Source organism: Schistocerca gregaria, chromosome 8, assembly GCF_023897955.1.
Source record: "Schistocerca gregaria isolate iqSchGreg1 chromosome 8, iqSchGreg1.2, whole genome shotgun sequence".
In the NCBI taxonomy this organism is placed as follows: domain Eukaryota; kingdom Metazoa; phylum Arthropoda; class Insecta; order Orthoptera; family Acrididae; genus Schistocerca; species Schistocerca gregaria.
This window is the reverse complement of record NC_064927.1, coordinates 165061090-165082487: the sequence shown is the minus strand read 5'-3', so window position 1 is coordinate 165082487 and position 21398 is coordinate 165061090. Positions and strand designations below refer to the sequence as shown.

Below are 21398 nucleotides of genomic sequence, written 5' to 3'. Positions count from 1 at the left end.
ACAGGCATAGCATAGTAGAAATTCATTTGTCTGTGAAAATATCTAACCACGAAGTATACCACAACTATCAGTATCATACTTTAGCAAAAGATTTGGATGAGACCCGGAGAACATTCTGATCCCAAGTAAAATGGCTAAGAGGATCTAAGGTTTCCATTCACTCACTCGTTAACTACTCTCATGAAAGTCGAAGTTCTGAATTTCGCATTCAAGAAATCGCTCACGCAGGAGAACCGTAGAAACATCTGTCGTTTGACCATCTAACAAATATGGGAGACGTAGCAATAAGCATCCCTGGCGAAGAGAAACAGCTGGAAGAGTTGAAAACAAGTAAGTCGCCAGGTTCGGATAGAATCCAAATTCCGTTTTACAAAGAGCACTCTACGGCACTGACTTAGTGTCATTTATCACGAATCACTCGCCCAGCGTAAATTCCCAAGGGACTGGAAAAAAAGTGCAGGTGACTCTTTTACCCAAGAAGGATAAAAGAAAGGACCAGCAAAATTACAAATCAGTATCCCTAATATCAGTTTGCTGCAGAATCACTGAACATATTCTCATTTGGAACAATATATATTTGAGACCGATAAGCTTATGTCAACAAATCAGCACTGTTTTATAAAGCGTTACTAGTGCGGAACTCTGCTTGCCATTTTCGTAAATGATATTCTGCGAAATATGGATGAAAAGTGACAGGACGAATTCCATATTTCTATATTTCCAGAAAGCATTTGACACATTGCCTCACTACACACTATTAACGGAGGTACGAGAACGTGGAACAGACTCCTAAATACGTGTGCGGCTCGACAACTTCTTAAGTAGTAGAACCCAATATCATGTTACCGAAGGTGGGTGCTCATCAGAGGCAAGGGTATCATCAGGAGTGCCCAGGGACATGTGATAGGAGCGCTATTATTTTCTATACACATAAACCATCTGGTAGACAGGGTGGGCAGCGATTGTTTGCTGATAATGCTGTTATGTATGGGCAGGTGTTGGAGATGAGTGACTGCAAACAAAAATTTTTAGTTGGCTTCACATTTAACTTGCCGGTTATAAACCGGGACTTCTATGGATTCATTGTGGAGCGTACTGACAGACGGGTTTGGAATGTGTGAACACGTATTCTGAAAACTTTTTCGAGCAGCTAGTTTGGTAGCCTACAAGCAATGGATATATCTTAGACCTTATAGCTAGAAATCGACCGAACCTTATCGACAAAGTCAGTACAGTGGCACGCATTACTGGTCAAGATGTAATTATACCAAATGTGGTTACGAAAGTTCATAAATCCGTCAAGAAGGCTATAAGAGTGTTCCTAGCTCTCCTATCTAGGAGTGTACCAGCTCTAAATGTAAGTTAATAGGGATTAGGGAAAACAAAGACGTGATGTTTGGATACAGCTTCAATAGTGTCCTGCTTGACACAATCACGTTGTTTAAATACCTGGGTCTAGCATTGCAACGCGGTATGAAGTGAGATGATCATGCGAGGATTTTGACAGGAAAGACGAATCATCGACTTCGGTTTATTAGGAAAATTTCAGGAAAGTGTGGTTCATCTGAAAGGGAGGTCGCCTATGGGACGCAAGTGTGAGCGATTCTTCAGTACTGCCCAAGTGTATGAGCTACGTACCAGTTCGGAATAAAGGACGACTTCGGAGCAATTCAGAGGCAGGCTGCTAGATTTGTCACCGGTAGGTTCGAAGGACACGAGAGTGTTGCGGAGATGCTTCGGGAAGTCAAACGGGAATCCATGGAGGGAAGGCGACGTTCTTTTCGAGGAACATCATTCAGAAAATTTGGAGAATCGACATTTGACGCCGACTGCCGAACGAAACTACAACCGCGATATGTACTTCGCAAAAGGAGCACGTAGATAAAGTACGAGAAGTTAGGGTTCAAACGGAGGCGTATACACAGCCGTTTTTTCCCTCGCTTTATTTGCGAGTGGGACAGGAAAGGGACTGACTAGTAGTAGTACAGGGTATTCTGCGCTACACACGGTATGCTGGCTTGCGCACTACGTATGCAGATGTAAATGTACATACTCCACTTTATCAATAAGTTTGTCTCCTCTAGCAGTACGCTACAGCACTGCTTCACTGGGGAAATTGGGCCAATTAATTAATTTGCGTCAAACTGATATATGTAAAAATTGTCCCAAGAATACCGTCGTCCCAGTACTAGTGCGATTGTCAGTACAAGGATTCCATTAAAATTTTATGCCCATCCATGATAATGAGCTTTGCCCAGACTTTCTCACAAGCAGCTTCAGTTTCTGTCTTGGTGGATGTGAGAAATACACCAACTCCCTTTCGTATTTTCCTATTCTTTCAGTATACACTTAAATTTTTCCCAATGATCTCACCACTATCAAATCCAGGTTTTAACCAGTCTTTTGTACCCAGTATTATGTGAGCTTCAATTCTTTTAACGAGCAGTTCAAGCTGTGGAACTTTGTTGCGAATGCTAGAATTTTAATGCTTTTACATGCAACGGAAATTTCCTTGAATCTTATTTTGGGTTGGTTGGAGAGTTCGGCGAATCTAAAACAAAACAATGTCTGAACCCCACACTCAGCTAACTGTCTAGTGCCTCTGGTTGTTCGTGCAGACATGACACATTTAGGGAGACCCTACAGTTCTCAACCCTATGTCGCAGGTCTAGGAAGCTAAAGCTTATCTTGTCATAGAACCTTTGCAGTATCCGCATCAAGCCTTCCACTCGACTCAGAACCAGTAGGCAACGATCTGTTCTGGGAATAATGCTGCCGAGTGTGTGCTTCGTTGAAACTGAATAAACAGCCTTCAGTGCTAGTCATTGGAATGATCCGAGTGTGACCTCACAGCCCAGACAACAGGCATTCCTATGTGCACCACAATTGCGGTTAGTGGCACCCTGATCCCTCAATGGTTACCGGAAGAATGTCTTCTACATATTGAATGAGGCCACGAGCATAGACATTGAGTGCTCCTGATGTTACTATCCACCCCTTGCTGCCATTTCCCTAAGGTGTACCATTATTCGCCGTGTGTTTGAATCGCCGTTGCCCCTTGACACAGATCACAGCTGGTTTCCCAACAGGTGAAGTGAATCTCATTGGCTCAGTTTCGGTTTCAGTGGATGACATCACCTCTAACTTGTTGGTTAGCTGGATTGGTGGAACATCCTGAGTTCTCAATTATTTGTATCGCTTCTGAAAATGGCACCTAGACCTACCATTCCAATACCACTCACAGTCAAGTGGACGAGTAATGATGGCTCCTGTATTTCCTGCAGTATCCACAGGACAGGTACATCTGGTACCTCTACTACACAACTCTTAGTAGCCCTCTCAACTACGCGCATTCGTAGCAGGCTCTAATCACTTGACAGGAGACATAGTGATTTCCAGCTGCATACGAATAGCAACCAACTTATCCCCTGCCCGAGAAGAGCAAACACAGTGAGGCTGAATTATACCTCATGCAATATTTTGCAGAACAATAAACGAATAACTTATGCTTGATACAGTGTTTTACAGAATAACAAAAAAAACTGTTTTTATGAAGCTTTCTCATAGTCTTTTAATTTATTAGTCTGGTAAGCTATAAGTATTACCAGTAGCCGTCAGGAACTAAAACTATTTACAACCAAAAATGAGATAGATATTACGACCACAGAAAACTTGTTATAAGTTTAAGTGGTTCCCTGAAACGTTTTTCAGATTGTGGTCTGTAAGAAAATTAGATAGTAGTGTTAATTTGCGGTAAGTGGAGATACTATATACTTCCGTTGAAGGAGGGAACTGCTGTGAGATAATATCTTACGTATGTAGAGTAACTGTAAATCACAAACACCGATGTATCACGAAATAGGTTGCGCAAAACGCTCGTAATTTACAAAAAGTTTTGCAAGCGTCAGAATCTTCTCATAAATATACCTTTCTCACGTAAATATTTAATTAAAATTAGGAACTGTCAGTTGTGAACAAGGATCTTGAGGGCAAAGTTGCTGAACAGCACAGTTAATAGTTGACTATACAATACTACACAATGCATCACGTTCCTGAAAAGCACCCATGTTATGTCTACAAACGATGATTAAACACTGCAAAATATCTCAGAACAACTGCACGAGTTTTTATAAAATCCAAACGAAAAAAACCTTTAAATTTTGTGTCAAGTCTTTGTTCCTATATTTTCGAAATGAATTTATATGGCGCATGAGATTTTACTCGAAGACAAAGGAATTGAGTGGAGTCGGCTTATATACATAAGCAAATAAATATGTGAATTACACGGATTTTGCAGTTTAGCTGATTTTGCCCCATCTTGAACACCGGCGTGGCAAAAATGAACACTGTAGCTTCAGTACATCTCACAAAAACGACGAGAAACGTCGAGTACAACAAACGCACATTTGCTTGAGGTGGCTAACGCACACGTTTATAACCGTACGTACACCGAGCGATGTAGCCGTGTGGTCTTGGGCGCCTTGTCACGGTTCACGCGGCTGCCACCGTCGGAGGTTCGAGTCCTCCGTCGGGCGTGTGTGTGTGTGTGTGTGTGTGTGTGTGTTGACTTTAGCGTAAGTTAGTTTAAGTTATAGGACTTACCACAAATTTTTAATGTTTATAAACGTACGCTACAAGAAAAAAAAAACTTTGAATTACTCTACATGACTTGCTGTAAGATGTGCATAGCTTTTATGCGACTAGTGCACCGATTTATAATTTCTTATTTTTGATCTAAAATGATTATAACTTTTTTCAGCGTTTCAGGACTCGATAGGATTTATTTCGTCAAATCACGATCTCTGGTGTTGCTCTGTAACATCTACAAGACAATTAATTTTGTAATTTACGCTACTACACTGGAAGCAGCTCTATGTCTATTTTACTGAAAACGTCCATTGATCATCATTATATTACAGCGAAAACTGAGTCTTGCTGTGCTTATATCGCGAAGTAAAACAGACTAATATGAACGCACTCGGCGTATTTCTCGATGAAGAGATGTTAATTTAAAAATGAATTTACCGACGGAATTATGTCCTGATTTCAGTATTTTTTTGATACAGCCTTGATTTTGCGGGACGGACAACCTGTCTGCCCTCGTAGACTCATAACGGGGAAATAACTTGGTACGCTGAATGGGGATACGTCCGTATTAGCGATTGCTTCGCGCATAGCACTACATTGTGCGAATATGAGTTACTGCTTTCAGAAACCATGGGAAGAGGGTTGTGTAAAATCGTAGTTTTGGGTCGAAGAAACTGCTAAACCGAGGGTACATGCAATTTAGTCCATTTATAGATCTACTAACTTAAAAATTCATAAGGGTTTAAACACAAAAATATACCGTAACAAAAATAATTCATTTTAATTACTCAAAACACATGAAAGCTAATTTTCTCTCCGTCAAAAGTTCATGGCCTACGACTCAATTTTCAAGACATTAAAATTACGAAAAAAATTAAAATAGAGACCACCAAAACTGCTGAAAAATAGTGAGGCACTTGGCTTTCTACATCATTGACAGTTTATTATAGCCTGGTGAATAATTTGTCAAAACGAACGTTACGCACTCTGAGGCAGTTATTCGACATATCAATACAAACATCCACCTAGGGTTTCCGTAGCACGAAGTATTTAATTGACAACTACCTCCGTCGAGGACGTTCTTGTTTCGTGGAGACTGGAATAGAGGTTTGTACTGACATTGCCTACTGGAGGTGCAGCTTGTCACAGAAAACCCTGAGCAATATCCCCTCACACCGCAACCCCCCCCCCCCCTCATAATGCACTAAGTTATATACAGATTGCGAGTAGTGACCTCACCAAACAGGAGGAAATAAAACTTGCTTGGCGCGAGCGTTATGAAGCCGGTGAAATGCAGATGGAGGCGAAAGAGGCGGACCATTATCGTCAGATTTATCACCACAAGATACTGTGCAGAACTGTCAACAAATTGGAATTTTGGAAAACAGCACATTTAAACAGATTGCGGACAAAAGTACTGAAAGATCGACTAATAAAGCCATTGCGATAGTTCGGTCGACCGCGATCGAGGAGTTGAGCACCCGTGCGCTAAACAAATGACTGTAACGTAAGCAACATTAGAGAGATCGCCATCTGTTTGTCTTCACCACCACAAAAAACTTTGTACAGAAGGAAAGTAAAAATTGCATCGATTAAATATTGTTTAGTTCCCATGGCGGCAACAACAAGGATGACTGCCTTTCTTGTATCTTTGTTTCTCAAGTAAGTATGAAAAAGCAATAGATCTTATTTACAACATAACCTACATTATGTGATCAAAAGTATCTGGACAGCCCCAAAAACATACGACGTTTTTCATATTATGTGCATTGTGCTGCCACCTACTGCCAGTTATTCCATATCAGCGACCTCAGTACTCATTAGACATCGGGAGAGAGCAGAATCGGGCGCTGCGCGGAACTCACGGCCTTTGAGCGTGGTCAAGTGATTATGAATCACTTGTGTCATACGTCTCCACACGAGATTTCCACATTCATAGGTCCACCGTTTCCGATGTGATAGTGAAGTGGAAACGTGAAGGGACACGTACAGGACAAAAGTATACAGGCCAACCTCGTCTGTTGACTGACAGAGACTGTCGACAGTTGAAGAGGGTCGTAATGTGTAATAGACAGACATCTATCCAGACCATCACACAGGAATTCCGAAGTGCATCAGGATCCACTGCAAGTAGTATGACAGTTAGGTGGGAGGTGAGAAAACTTGGATTTCATGGTCGAGCGGCTGCTCATAAGCCACACATCACGCCGGTAAATGCCAAACGACGCCTCGTCTGGTGTAAGGAGCGTACACATTAGACGATTGAACAGTGGTAAAACGTTGTGTGGAGTGACTAATCATGGTACACAATGTGGCGATCCGATGTCAGGGTCTGGGTATGGCGAATGCCCGGTGAACGTCACCTGTCAGCCTGTGTAGTGCCAACAATAAAATGTGAAGGTGGTGGTATTATGGTGCAGTTGTGGTTTTCATGGAGGAGGCTTGCACCCCTTGTTTTGCATGGCTCTGTCACAGCACAGGCCTACATTGATGTTTTAAGCACCTTCCTGCTTCCCACTGTAAGAGAGCAATTCGGGGCTGGCGACTGCATCTTTCAACACGATCGAGCACCTGTTCATAATGCACTGCCTGTGCATTAGCAAAATTGCTAAATTGCATGCGAAATCCAAATAAAGTAAATGAGGGTACATAGTGTGTTATTAGCTCTTTTTCTCCCATGAGGTGTCGACTTCCTTTTCCAGCACAAAAGTGACTGAGATGTTTCATGGAATACTAATGGTTTTTTTTTAAGTGGTATCAAGTAGAGATTGTTTAATCATTCCTCTTGTTTCCCTGAATACTTCAATTTTTTCCCCCACGCAAACTACACTCTGCGACCTTCAGTTGTATCCAAGTAGACGTCCAACAAACCTATGTGCACCTATCCAGCACATAACTGCTGATTTACTTGCCGTAGGTAAGTGAGCGCAAAACATAGGCTTGAACTTGAACGCATCTAAAATGCAATCAAGCGCTCATAAAAGACATTACCATGCTGTTCAGAGACTCTCTTCCACCTTTAACCTTTTCTTCTCGTGCAGAGAACTTGGAGAAAATTCTGGGCCATCACTTACGATGGAATGGTCCAATCCGATACGTCGCAACCTCCTCTGAAATTTTTCGCACTGCAAGAATGCACCGTTTTGTAAGCCCTCGTAGCCAGTTTTGTTACAGCCTCGTCGCTACTGCTATGGAGGCCTAGTTGCCACTGCTGTTACGGTAGGCCGAGTTCGTGAGTTCGTGAAACGGCTTCTGCTGCCGTACACCACTAGGAAACTTTCTCCCTGCCACTATTACACAGTTATGACCCAGGGTCAGGTAACAGGATAAGATATCGAAGCGTCTACAACATTCCAACAAATTAGTAACGAAGTCACAGAAATAAGTTAAAAAGGTTTATTTATCTTTGTGGCTTGTCGAATAATGAACAGTGCATATAATATAACAAAAAAAACAGCCCTCAACGGCTAGGTGTAAATAATCCCAGGTAAACTCCACAGTACATAGCAAATACAATTTACAACAACTGTCTGTTCACTTGTAAGAGCTCACTAAACGACGTTCCCCGTAGGAGTGAGCCCTAGACGATGATCTATAACCAAACACCCAAAACTACTCTTCTATCTTCCGAGTAGGTTTTTGTCCGTTGTCGCCCGGTCTTTGGCGGATTGTTCTCGACCGGCAATTGGCCGAGGAGAAGTCGATATCTTCATCCTCAGCGCCGCCCGTGGTGCTGGTGGCGAGTCTCTATGGCACTAGCATCAGCTCTTATCTTTTCGCCTGTGGTGCTTTTGCCCTGGCTGTATCTTGTTCCGACGACAGAGCCGACTGAAAGGGAGTCACTGTCACTATTTTAGCTGCTAAGGCGAACTGCAACTACTTTTTTAAAAAATATATCACAGTTACTAATTTTTGCCGCACGAAGAGCTACTTATAACAGCGGTTTCTACAACCCTGGATATATGGGGTAAAAGGAATGGAAAGGAAACTGGACGGGAAAGAGATAAGACAGAAACAATGACTTACAGCCGCATAGGGCGTTGAGGCACTGCAACGGCGAGAGTTGAACATTTACGCGAGGCCTGACCTCGACCCATATGCTCCGCTTTTCTAAAACGGTTGCCTTTACCGTGCTGGCCATCCGGGCAATCCATACTCCCTACTTCCCGCTAGCGGCACCGCAACGACCCCCGCCTATTAACCCCTTGCTCACAGATTAGCATGTCCGGTTGACCTAGGCGGCTAGGGTAACCGTTCTAGAGAAGTGGGGCATCCGGGTTCGAGTCCCGGTGTCGTGCAGTGCAGCGCTACGTCTTGTAGCTGACTGGTTACGTTAACAAGTATGACGGTACACGCATATTGTGTTCCTTGTGCAGCCGCCAGAGTTGTAAGTAGTGGTATTTCTTGTTCATCGTCTTCACCGTCTTTGTGTATAGTTCGTGAAGCGGACGTTCCGCTTCTTACCAGTAAATAATGTCCATGGACTCGATCAGGAAAAATAAATTGAGGTTCGCCTTTGACAAGAATACAAAATATGTGGAAGTTCAAGCCTGGCTACATGGATATTCTGGTGTTTCTGGTGATGATGCAGAGATTATTCAAGTGGGTAATGAGAAACACTGTGTTTTTGCTAAATTGCGTAGGTCTGTTACGTTAGATAGAATATTAGTGAGAACCCAGAACAAATTTGAATTCCATCATCGTGATGATCCTGTCAGTATCGTTGTTAAAAGTAACGCTAACAGCGAATTGTAAACTGTTAGGATGCTAAATCTTCCCGCAGAGCTAGATAATAAGGACTTAATAGAGTCACTTTCTAATTACGGACAGGTAAAAAGTATCGAATTCGAAAAGTGGTCTACTAGACACAACAATTGGGTTAGATCTGTACGAATGGTTATTGCTTCCTACATCCCATCCCACATCCTTGTAGACGATTAAAAAAGCACGCATAATATACTGCTTGTATTAGAACAAAAAAAAAATGTCCGATAGATGGCGCTTCATCTGACCAGAATAGCAATAATTAACATTATAAAGTAAGACAAAGCAAAGATAATGTTATTTACAGGGAATGCCCAATATCTCCACCATCATTCCTCAACAATAGCTGTAGTCAAGGAATAATGTTGTGAACAGCACTGTAAAGCATGTCCGGGGTTGTGGTGAGGCTTTGGCGTCGGATGTTGTCTTTCAGCATCCCTAGAGATGTCTGTCGATCACGATACACTTGAGACTTCAGGTAACCACAAAACCAATAATTGCACGGACTGAGGTCTGGAGACCTGGGAGGCCAAGTACGACGAAAGTGACGGCTGAGCACACGATCATCACCAAACGACGCGTGCAAGAGATCATTCACGCGTCTAGCAGTATGGGGTGGTTCTAATAAAGCTCCAAGTCATCCAAACATGCGTGTAAATTTTTACCTCTCTATCTACATTATTCGGTGCTTTATTAAGTTTTCAAATTTTTACTGACTTTTTGATCACTCGGTATGTGGAAAACTCCAGCATGTCATGTGTGCGATGAACCAATACATCTTCGAGAAAATTGCCTAGGGCGTGTGTTTATTCTACGAAATATTCTGCAACAGCGGACGAGACTGCAGACGCGAGAATTAATTCCTTCAAGTACTGCAACGGGCAACGCCCAGAATACTCACGTGGCATCTCGTAGTTTAGTTGAAGAGGAATTCCCATCCTTGAACAATAGACTAGCAACAAAACAACTACACAAGAATGCAGACAACGATCAAAATGGTGAAACCGATAGAAACCAGTCTGCAACTATTGGTCAGGAAAACAGCTACATAGTCTATGAGATTTCAATTCAAGAACAAGAAAACGAAACAGAGATGGAAAATGAGAGTCGTTCTTGTTCTCATCGAAATCGAAACAACAAGAAACGGCCATAGAAAAGAGTAATACGAGTTCCGAAGAAGACCCTAAAGAAAAATCGGCAAAACAACATGCCAGGCAACAACACAGGAACAGCTGAGTGCAACGACATCAGCTGTGATTGGAGCACGTAAATGTGAAAGTAAAGCAGAAGACTGTGCAGAAACAGCGGTCAGTGCCAGCACATTATCTGCCAAGCACACAGCTACGCCAACAGAGGGAAGTATTATCAATCAAAAGGCTATAAAATCTCAAGGTGTTGAGAAAGCACAGAGAATGAATGCGGTGCGATCGTCGCACCATGCCGCTGGTAGCAGTCTACATACGCAGAGGTGTGTTGGTGCATGTCAGAGTAAGGTGCAGCGAGTAAGTGTGCAGACGTTTTCAGATGTGCTAATGGTTACTGTGTGTTGAAAATGACTGAAACAACATATATTGATGACGTTATGAGGGGTAGAATACTAAGGCAACTAGAGGCTGGTGAAACACTGCAGGTCGTAGCACGGAACCTTCGTGTACCACAAAGTGTGATCTCAAGATTATGGCAACAATTTCAGCAGACAGGAAAAATGTCCAACGAGCTGCAGTACGGGACGTCCACAGTGTACAACACCACAAGAAGACCGATATCTCACCCTCAGTGCCCGCAGACGGTCACGGAGTACTACAGGTAGCCTTGCTCGGAACCTTATCGCAGCCACTGGAACAGTTGTCGCCAGACACGCAGTCTACAGACGACCGAACAGATGGTTTATTCGCCCGGAGACCTCCAAAGTGCATTCCGCTGACCCCTGGTCACGAGAGGGACCGTAAAGCCTGGTGTCAAGGACACAGTACATGGTCATTGGAACAGTGGACCCAGGTTATGTTGACGGACGAGTCAAGGTTTTCATCTCGCCGGGTTTTCATCTGGCGTGAACCTGGAACCAGATACCAACCCCTTAATTTCTTGAAAAGGACCTATATGGAGATCGTGGTTTGATGGTGTGGGGTGGGATTATGATTGGTGCACGTACACCCCTCCATGTCTTTGACCGAGGAACTGCAACAGGTCAGGTGAATCGGGACGTCATTTTGCACCAGTATGTCCGCCTTTTCAGGGGTGCAGCGGGTCCCACCTTCCTCCTGATGGATAATAATGCACGGTCCCACCGAACTGCTATCGTGGAGGAGTACCTTGAAACAGAAGATATCAGGCGAATGGAATGGCCTGCCTGTTCACCAGACATAAGCCCCATCGAGCACGTCTGGCATGCTCTCAGTCGACGTATCGCTGCACGTCTTCAAACCCCGACGACACTTCAGGAGCGCCGACAGGCACTGGTGCAAGAATGGGAGGCTGTACCCCAGCAGCTGCTCGACCACCTGATCCAGAGTATGCCAACACGTTGTGTGACCTGTGTACGTGTGCGTGGTGATGATATCCCATATTGATGTCGGAGTACATGCGCAGGAAACAGTGGCGCTTTGTAGCACATGTGTTTCGGGTCAATTTGCTCAACATATCGGAAATACCGTGAACTTACAGATCTGTGTCGTGTTTGTTCCCTATGTGCCTATGCTATTAGCGCCAGTTTTGTGTAGTGCCATGTTGTGTGGCACCACATTCTGCAGTTTTCCTTAATTTATGAGCACGAGTGTAGTAGTTCTAGTGATTAGCGTGTTCAAACAAATAGACAGAAAAGACCGTTTTAAGTAAAACCTTAAGTTGCAATATAGTTTCTTTCGTGGTCTGATTCTGATGAAACAAAGGCTATATGTTTCCCGAAGCTACGATTAAGTTTGCTGTGAAAATTCTTTGGTTATCAGTCTCGTAGTTCTGGAGATTAACCAAACATACAGACACGACGGCTTTACAGTTCTGTTATTAGTAAACATGACAGAAATATCGGTAACGTAGGGGCGAGAGAAATAAAAGAGAAGCGTAAAAAGTAAGAAATGAAACAGGTCTGTTTTTATTTTATAACTGGGATCTGACTGACAGTGATGCGTGCAGAGATGAATGGTTTCGCCTCCCATCTTCATTTGGCGCGGACGAGAAACGTGGACAGGAGCTGTCTGACATGAAACTCCGAGTGCACGCGCCGTGCGGGTCTTACATAACAAGTGAAGCCAGAAGACTGCCAAACCATCGAGGGAGGTCACTGCACCCCGGTCGGCGCTCAGTTGCCGTAGCTTACGCGCCATATCGTTTTGTTTTGTCTCCTTTAAATGTGGCAACGAGAGCGATACCGCTTGATGTGCACTGCTGCTTCACTGCTACAAATGTGCTACTTATGTAATTCAAAGATAAAGACGTGTGGCTAGAGTTGCACTTCGTTTACGTGTTAAAAAAAGGGAACAATATAAGTGTTCAACACCCATTCGTCCATGACATTATTACGAGCAGAGTAGAAAAATGGGGACGCAAGTCACCTGCGATCTCTACAAAGGAATCGTCGCAGTTGTCGATTAAACAGTATTGGAAAACCTCTAAAAACTAAAAAAAGGCTGACACAGATTCCGATTCGTTTACTTTACTGTGATTCATGGTCCTGAGAACCAACGGCATCGAAGAGAGGTAATGCGATTTACCCATATCTCTATTGTAAACCTGTGGAATCTGAAATGTCCGATAAGCGATGACGTCATGGCTGTTAAAAATTTTCTAGACCTGCAACTTTATCTACTTTAGGTCGACGTACTGGAGCAACGGTGACCCAGCCATTACCGTGCTGGTTGGTATCATTGTTGCTAAGGGTAAAGTTCAGAACTCCAGCACTGAAAACTGATGGACCATGGAGGACAAATTGTGCGCCTACATAATTCTCGGTTTTAATAGAAATATTGTCTGTTGCTTTATCCAGTATTGGACGGGTACGCCTTCTCCTCCTATATTAACGCGGCATCTCTGTAAGTCGTTATTGCAATTGCATTTACGGTGAATCTCTCATCCAGCGCAATCTGAAATGACTGTCAAAAAGCGCAGGCGACTCCAGTATATAAAAAGTGTAAAAGAACGGACCCGCCAAACTACAGACCAAGAACCCCAACTTCGGTTTGCTGTAGAATCCTTGAACATATTCTCAGTTCGAATATATCAAACTTTCTGAGACTGATAAACTTATGTCAGCGAATCAGCATGGTTTCAGCAAGCTTCGTTCATGCGAAACTCAGCTCGCCCTTCCCTCACATGATATACTACGATCTATGGATGAAGGATAACAGGCGGATTTATGGAAAGCATTTGACTCGGCGCAAGTCGTTATTGCAATTGATAATTGCAGAGATGCCGCGTTATTATAGGAGGAGAAGGGGTACGCGTCCGGTACTGAATAAAGCAATATACCATATTTCTATTAAAACCGAGAATTATGTAGGCGCACATGTTGTCGTCCATGGTCCATCAGTTTTCTGTGGAGGAGCTCTGAACATCAATGACACCAACCAGCACGGTAATGGCTGAGTCACCGTTGCTCTAGTACGTGGACCTGAAGTCGATAAAGTTGCAGGTCTAGAAAATTTTTAACAGGCGTGACGTCAATGCTTATAGGACGTTTGAGATTGCACAGGTCTACAATAGAGATATGGGTAAATCGTTTTCCTGTCTTCGATGCCGTTGGTTCTCAAGACTAGGAATCACCGTAAAGTAACGTCAGTGTGAGTCAAAGGTGTTGATAACTGCAAAAAAAAAAAAAAAAAAAAAAAAAAAAAATTGTCGTGGGTGATCTCACTCATTATTATAGAAATTAAATAAAGTTCCCTTCCTTATCCTTATACCTTATCTACTAAAAAACTACACAATGATCTTGCCAAAAGGCTATTTGAGTCCCGTCGTGCGTCCAATGCCTTAACAATCACATATATGCTAATTCTGCCAGTGTTTTGAGCAAGCCGACATGATTCGTCACCCACTACTAAAATATAAATATAGAAAGTATTCTGTTGTATCTGAATGGAAACTGCGTGATAGCAACATTGCATGTGTAATCTCATGTCCAAAGCTGAAAGTAGTCTCATACTCTGCCGCTCTAGGCAAGGTCCTAATGGGAGGGGTTTACCATTGCCGTACTCCGACAGCTGATATCAAGTTTCTGATGAGTACGCGTGTCGTGTAGAGGATTGTCACGAGCTCTTGTGCAGTGTAGTGTTGGGTTTGTGTTGTTATGGACGAAAGGGAGAGAGACGGTGAAACACAGTAACCTACTTTTCGCGAATAGCAGCAAGGGAGCCTCCGAGCTAAGCGTCCACATCCGATGGACGGATCACCATCTACACTGTCACAAGCCCGCATTTCATGCGGAGATGTTTGGAATTTAATCCAGGACATTGGCACAAAGACGTGATTAGAAACTTTATTTCACCACCTCTCCTCTCTTTACCGGCCAAATATTGGTACCGCAAATTTCATCCAATATTATGATTCGAACGGTTTACCTCCGAATCGAATATCACTGCACAGGCTTTCTTCAGCGGCCTTCTCCGCTTCGAAGCCGGGTAAAGCCTAGTACAAGCTACTTATATTCTCTGTGTTAAGTGATAGTAGGTACCTATTACAAACTGCTATAATTAGTATGTTCGGTGACAAGTGGTAGTTTTAAGTTTTATTTTATTATAAAATAATGCTTGGTTTCCCCCACCCATCACGCTCCCACGAATTTGATATTTTGATATTAGTTGTAGAGTCTCCCTGTCCCTCTATCCCTCTCTCCCACCCTCCCCCCCCTCCCCCACACTCCGCCAACAGGTCACATAGCGTGTAAGCTTTCTCTCTCTCTCTCTCTCTCTCTCTCTCTCTCTCTCTCTCTCACTCCCTCTCTCTCTTTCTCTTTTTTTACAAAACAGTCTACCTTATTTGTACTATTTTATCAATAGAAATGTCACATATTCTGCAGTAAATTGATCGTTTTTGTCACACTAGAGTGAGCAGAACTTATCCTATTTCCTCTTCCACCCACTATCTCATGGAACGTATTCTACAAATTTCTAGCCCCATAGGGCTAGTTTTCACAATATCACAATCCGTCCCCCCCCCCTATCTCTCTCTCTCTCTCTCTTTCTCTGACGGCCGCTGTAGCCGAGCAGTTCTAGGCGTTCCAGTCCGGAACCGGGCTGCTGTTATGGTCACAAGTCCGAATCCTGCCTCGGGCATGGATGTGTGTGATGTCTTTCGGTTAGTTAGGTTTAAGTACTTCTAAGTCTAGGGGACTGCTGACCTCAGATGTTGTCCCATAGCACTTAGAGCCATTTGAACCATCTCTCTTTCACTGTGGCCCTTTTCTCATTTTATGTTAGTGATTTAGGGAAATCACAAAAGACTGAAACTAAAGCCCAGACTGGGGTCTGAATCATCCTCAACCCACAGGCGTCACTGGGTGCGTATATGGAGGGGTATGTTGTCAACCACCGCTCTCCCGGCCGTATATCAGTTTCCGAGACCGGAGCCGCTACTTCTCAATCAAGTAGCTCCTCAGTTTGCCTCACTAGGGCTGAGTGCACCCCGCTTGCCAACAGCGCTCGGCAGACAGGATGGTAACCCATCCAAGTGCTAGCCCAGCCCGACAGCCCTCAACTTCGGTGATCTGACGCGAACCGGTGTTACCACTGCGGCAAGGCCGTTGGCGATTAAAGTATACCGTACATGGCAAAATGGCGCTTTCCAAAGCCGGCGTCGAGGCAGCTGTGCTAACAGGGGTGAACGACAGCTGCGAACGAATAGACGGCCAACTGCAGGCAACTGACTTCCCAGATGAACCAAGGGGCTGCCAGCAGTCAACGACCATTCAGCGAACGCTGCTACTTAGGGGACTGCACCATGTGCCTGTTCCATGTACCCATGCTGACTGCTGTTCATCGGGTACGAAGGCTAGCATTCGCACGCCAGTACGGCAACTACAAAAAATTGTTCAAATGGCTCTGAGCACTATGGGACTTAACATCTATGGTCATCAGTCCCCTAGAACTTAGAACTACTTAAACCTAACCAACCTAAGGACATCACACAAGACTCAGTTATCACGAGGCAGAGGAAATCCCTGACCCCGCCGGGAATCGAACCCGGTAACCCGGGCGTTGGAAGCGAGAACGCTGCCGCACGACCACGAGCTGCGGACACGGCAACTACACGTCCACTGAGTGGCGACAGGTGGCCTTTTCAGATGATTCATGATCCATCGGACAGATGACAAACTCCCTGCGATAATCGTCGAAAGGGTCCAGGCTGGAGGAGTGAAGGTATTGGGCTGGGGAATATTTTCGTGGCATTCCTTGGGTGATCTCGTCATTTTGGAAGGCGCAGTGAATGAACACAAGTACGCATCTATCTTTGGAGATAATGCCCACCCCCACTTGGAGTTTGTACACTCCTGGAAATGGAAAAAAGAACACATTGACACCGATGTGTCAGACCCACCATACTTGCTCCGGACACTGCGAGAGGGCTGTACAAGCAATGATCACACGCACGGCACAGCGGACACACCAGGAACCGCGGTGTTGGCCGTCGAATGGCGCTAGCTGCGCAGCATTTGTGCACCGCCGCCGTCAGTGTCATCCAGTTTGCCGTCGCATACGGAGCTCCATCGCAGTCTTTAACACTGGTAGCATGCCGCGACAGCGTGGACGTGAACCGTATGTGCAGTTGACGGACTTTGAGCGAGGGCGTATAGTGGGCATGCGGGAGGCCGGGTGGACGTACCGCCGAATTGCTCAACACGTGGGGCGTGAGGTCTCCACAGTACATCGATGTTGTCGCCAGTGGTCGGCGGAAGGTGCACGTGACCGTCGACCTGGGACCGGACCGCAGCGACGCACGGATGCACGCCCAGACCGTAGGATCCTACGCAGTGCCGTAGGGGACCGCACCGCCACTTCCCAGAAAATTAGGGACACTGTTGCTCCTGGGGTACCGGCGAGGACCATTCGCAACCGTCTCCATGAAGTTGGGCTACGGTCCCGCACACCGTTAGGCCGTCTTCCGCTCACGCCCTAACATCGTGCAGCCCGCCTCCAGTGGTGTCGCGACAGGCGTGAATGGAGGGGCGAATGGAGACGTGTCGTCTTCAGCGATGAGAGTCGCTTCTGCCTTGGTGCCAATGATGGTCGTATGCGTGTTTGGCGCCGTGCAGGTGAGCGCCACAATCAGGACTGCATACGACAGAGGCACACAGGGCCAACACCCGGCATCATGCTGTGGGGAGCGATCTCCTACACTGGCCGTACACCTCTGGTGATCGTCGAGGGGACACTGAATAGTGCATGGTACATCCAAACCGTCATCGAACCCATCGTTCTACCATTCCTAGACCGGCAAGGGAACTTGCTGTTCCAACAGGACAATGCACGTCCGCATGTATCCCATGCCACCCAACGTGCTCTAGAAGGTGTAAGTCAACTACCCTGGCCAGCAAGATCTCCGGATCTGTCCCCCATTGAGCATGTTTGGGACTGGATGAAGCGTCGTCTCACGCGGTCTGCACGTCCAGCACGAACGCTGGTCCAACTGAGGCGCCAGGTGGAAATGGCATGGCAAGCCGTTCCACAGGACTACATCCAGCATCTCTACGATCGTCTCCATGGGAGAATAGCAGCCTGCATTGCTGCGAAAGGTGGATATACAGTGTACTAGTGCCGACATTGTGCATGCTCTGTTGCCTGTGTCTATGTGCCTGTGGTTCTGTCAGTGTGATCATGTGATGTATCTGACCCCAGGAATGTGTCAATAAAGTTTCCCCTTCCTGGGACAATGAATTCACGGTGTTCTTAATTCAATTTCCACGAGTGTATTTTTCCCGCATGAAGTCATCTACCACCAGGACAAAGCAACACGTCACATAGCTGGCTGTGTACTTGCTTGCGAAAGAGAAAAATGATGAGTTTATCGTATTCCTCAGGCTATCACAGTCCTCAGTTTTGCAAGCAGGCGAGAATTTGTGTGATCAACCGTGCAATCTAGCACAGATGCCATAGCACTGGAATCGACATGGCTCCACATCTCCGTCCGTGCCTTCCAGAACCGCAGTGAATCTCTAGCTGCACGTCTCGCAGCATCTGTGCTGCAAAACGTGGTTGTTTAGGATTTTGACAGGTTGTCAGATTTGTGCCACTGGACAGCGTATGGACTAAATTACATTACAAACGCCGTGTAATTTGAATTTAACACGAAATTTTATTTACATATTGCTATCAAAGTCAGCCACTCCAGTTCTTTCCTTCCCATCAACTCTCGAACTATAGTTTTCATCGACGATTCGTGTCGTAACATGTGCCCAACCAATGTCTCTCTTCATCTCACTATGTCTTCATTTTTTTTCTCTTTGACTCGCTTTATTTCTTAATGGATCAAAGCATCTCAAAAGCTTCCTGTCAAAAAACATTTAGGAGAATTCTGATCGTTTCGTATATTCTTCCCCTTCTCCACGTTATACCCCAAACTGCCTATCTAGTCTGAAGGTTCATATTTTTGGTTAGATATGTTACGTTTCTCTTGTACAACGACTGCCACTTCATTTTTGGTCCATCATGCTTCATCAGCAGCAATTAAGCAGTAGTTGCTTCAGGAACAACTCTGTGCTATATGCCCTGTAACATGCATTCCACTGACTCCAAACCACAGTCATTTGCGAATTCAGTGGTGTCAAGTGAGAGCTCATTGGAGAGCAGAGTGGAGGCCTGTTGCGTTTTCTGATGAAAGCTGGTTCTGCCTCAGTGCCACATATGTCTACGTGTTAGTTAGGAGAAGGCCAAATGAGGACCTGCAACTATCCTATCTGCATGGTAGACACACTGCACCCACACCTGGAGTTACTGTCTGGGGTGCAATTTGTATGACAGCAGGATCACTCTCATGGCTAACCCATGCTCCCTAACTACAAATTAGTGCATCAGTCAGATGATTCGACCTGTTGTGCTGCTATTCATGAACAGCAATCCAGGCGGTGTTTTCCAACAGTACAACGGTCGCCCACATACCGCTGTTGTAGCCCAACATGCTCTGCAGAGTGTCGACATGTTGCCTTGTCCTACTCGAGTACCAGATATGCCTACAGTCAACACGTATGGGACATCATTGAACAACTCCAGTGTCATCCACAAACGGCATTAACCATTCCTGTAATAACCGACCAAGTACAAGAGACATGAAGCTCCATCCCATAATCTAATATGAAGGACCTGTACAACACAATGCATACACATTTCGATGCTTGCATCAAATGTTCTGGCAGTTATACCAGTTATTAACGTACCAGCTTGTGGCATTTACAATGGCTTATCTTACATTAGCATGTGATCTTGAAACGTTAAACACTTAAATATCTCACGGAGAGAAATGTAAGCTCAAAATTCATTACGCTACGTTAATTATATTTTGGTGTTGCGATTTTTTAATGTTACTGTATTTACAACTGTTTTATTGATCCCCGTTTGATTATTGAATAACTTTTGATGACTGGTTAATTCTTTGATACTTATGCCCATTTTTTATGATTTTAAAGCTGATTTAAATATAATTAGATATTATTTTGATTTCTTTCTTTTAGTTTGATTTTACTGAGTTCTTGCATCTGTCCTTTGAAGGTTACTACTAGAAGTTCAGTTTATTTATCTTCATATAACCCTAACTTCTTTTATTTTCATGCCTTTTTTAGGCTGGGCTTATGAACCTGAGTGTTCACAGGCTGGTGTTTATTTAATTTTTTACACTTTAGTTGCAAGATTACCTTCATTATTGGTTTTATTCAACATTTATTATTTTGCTAATACTTTCTGTTTTTCTTTATTGTTTCATTTTGGTTCCCATTATTTTAGTTTTCATCTTTTTTTTATTTTTAGCATTTTCGGTTATCATACCAATATTTTTTGTTGATCTTTGACTTTCGAAGGCTAATGTAAAGTCTGCAATTTCTGGTGGAATATTTCTTGCTTGTATTTAACTGAAATTAGGAATATATGGTTGTTTTTCTCATTTAATTTTTTTTAATTTTAGGTTGATGAGACAGTGTTTGTTTCCTACATTATATATATATAATCTTTAGGTTTAGGTTGATGAGGTATATATATATATATATATATCAGTTTATTTATCTTCATGTCACCCTAACTTCTTTTATTTTCATGCCTTTTTTAGGCTGGGCTTATATATATATATATATATATATATATATATATATATATATATATATATATATGTGTGTGTGTGTGTGTGTGTGTGTGTGTGTGTGTGTGTGCAATTGTCGTTCTTTGGCACTCAGCTTCTCTATCCATGGCAAACAACTGCAGTTTCAGAGCACACACGTGGAAGATGCTGGCTCACCACACTCGGCTATGGTCCTCGGCAGCACGATGATGGGCAGCACACCCAGCAGGTCTATGATGCTGAGCGTGGCCAAGAGCAGTGTGAGGCGGGCGCCCACACCGTCACTCGCTGCGGCGAACCGTGGCCGCAGCAGCGGCAGGCGATCCGCCATGCCCTGCCCCCTGTGGAAGGACCATCACAAGCGGGTTGAGTCAAGCTCCAGGGTCATTAAACTATGTTAATACATCTCTCACCTAGGGTGAGCTTTGTAGGAGTTCTGATACACGGTGTGAGTGCCAAAGAGCTACATCACAGTATGGCTCTTAGGTCTTACGAGGAGCTTTGATTACAGCGTGGAGCAGAGTGCTGAACAGTATAGTTATTTTGGAATCGAAGCGAAGGTAGTCCAAAGCTTTTTGATTTACATTAGCGAGCCAAAACATTTTGACCACTGCCCACCACGATTCTGAATGATGTGTGGTGGCACTGAGGCAGATAACATAGTAAGGTAAGCGGAGAGAAGAATGGGAAGGAAGGAATAAGCGGAGAAATGATGAATGGTCGTTTATTCTACCAAAGATTTGGTTCATAACTGGGCAACCACAGTGACTTTGACAAAGAGAAGATTGTTATAGCCC

The 21398-nt window shown here is 44.2% G+C and overlaps 1 protein-coding gene across 1 annotated transcript in view; it reads right to left on the bottom strand.

Annotated features, from left to right (window-relative positions):
- The window catches only part of LOC126284454 (uncharacterized), a 191458-nt gene that overhangs the window by 87905 nt on the left and 82155 nt on the right, over positions 1 to 21398 (bottom strand). Inside the window, exon 2 of the mRNA XM_049983374.1 lies at positions 20779 to 20942. Coding sequence (XP_049839331.1) covers positions 20779 to 20932 — 154 coding nt within the window. The 5' untranslated portion in view covers positions 20933 to 20942. The remainder of the gene's footprint in view (positions 1 to 20778; positions 20943 to 21398) is intronic.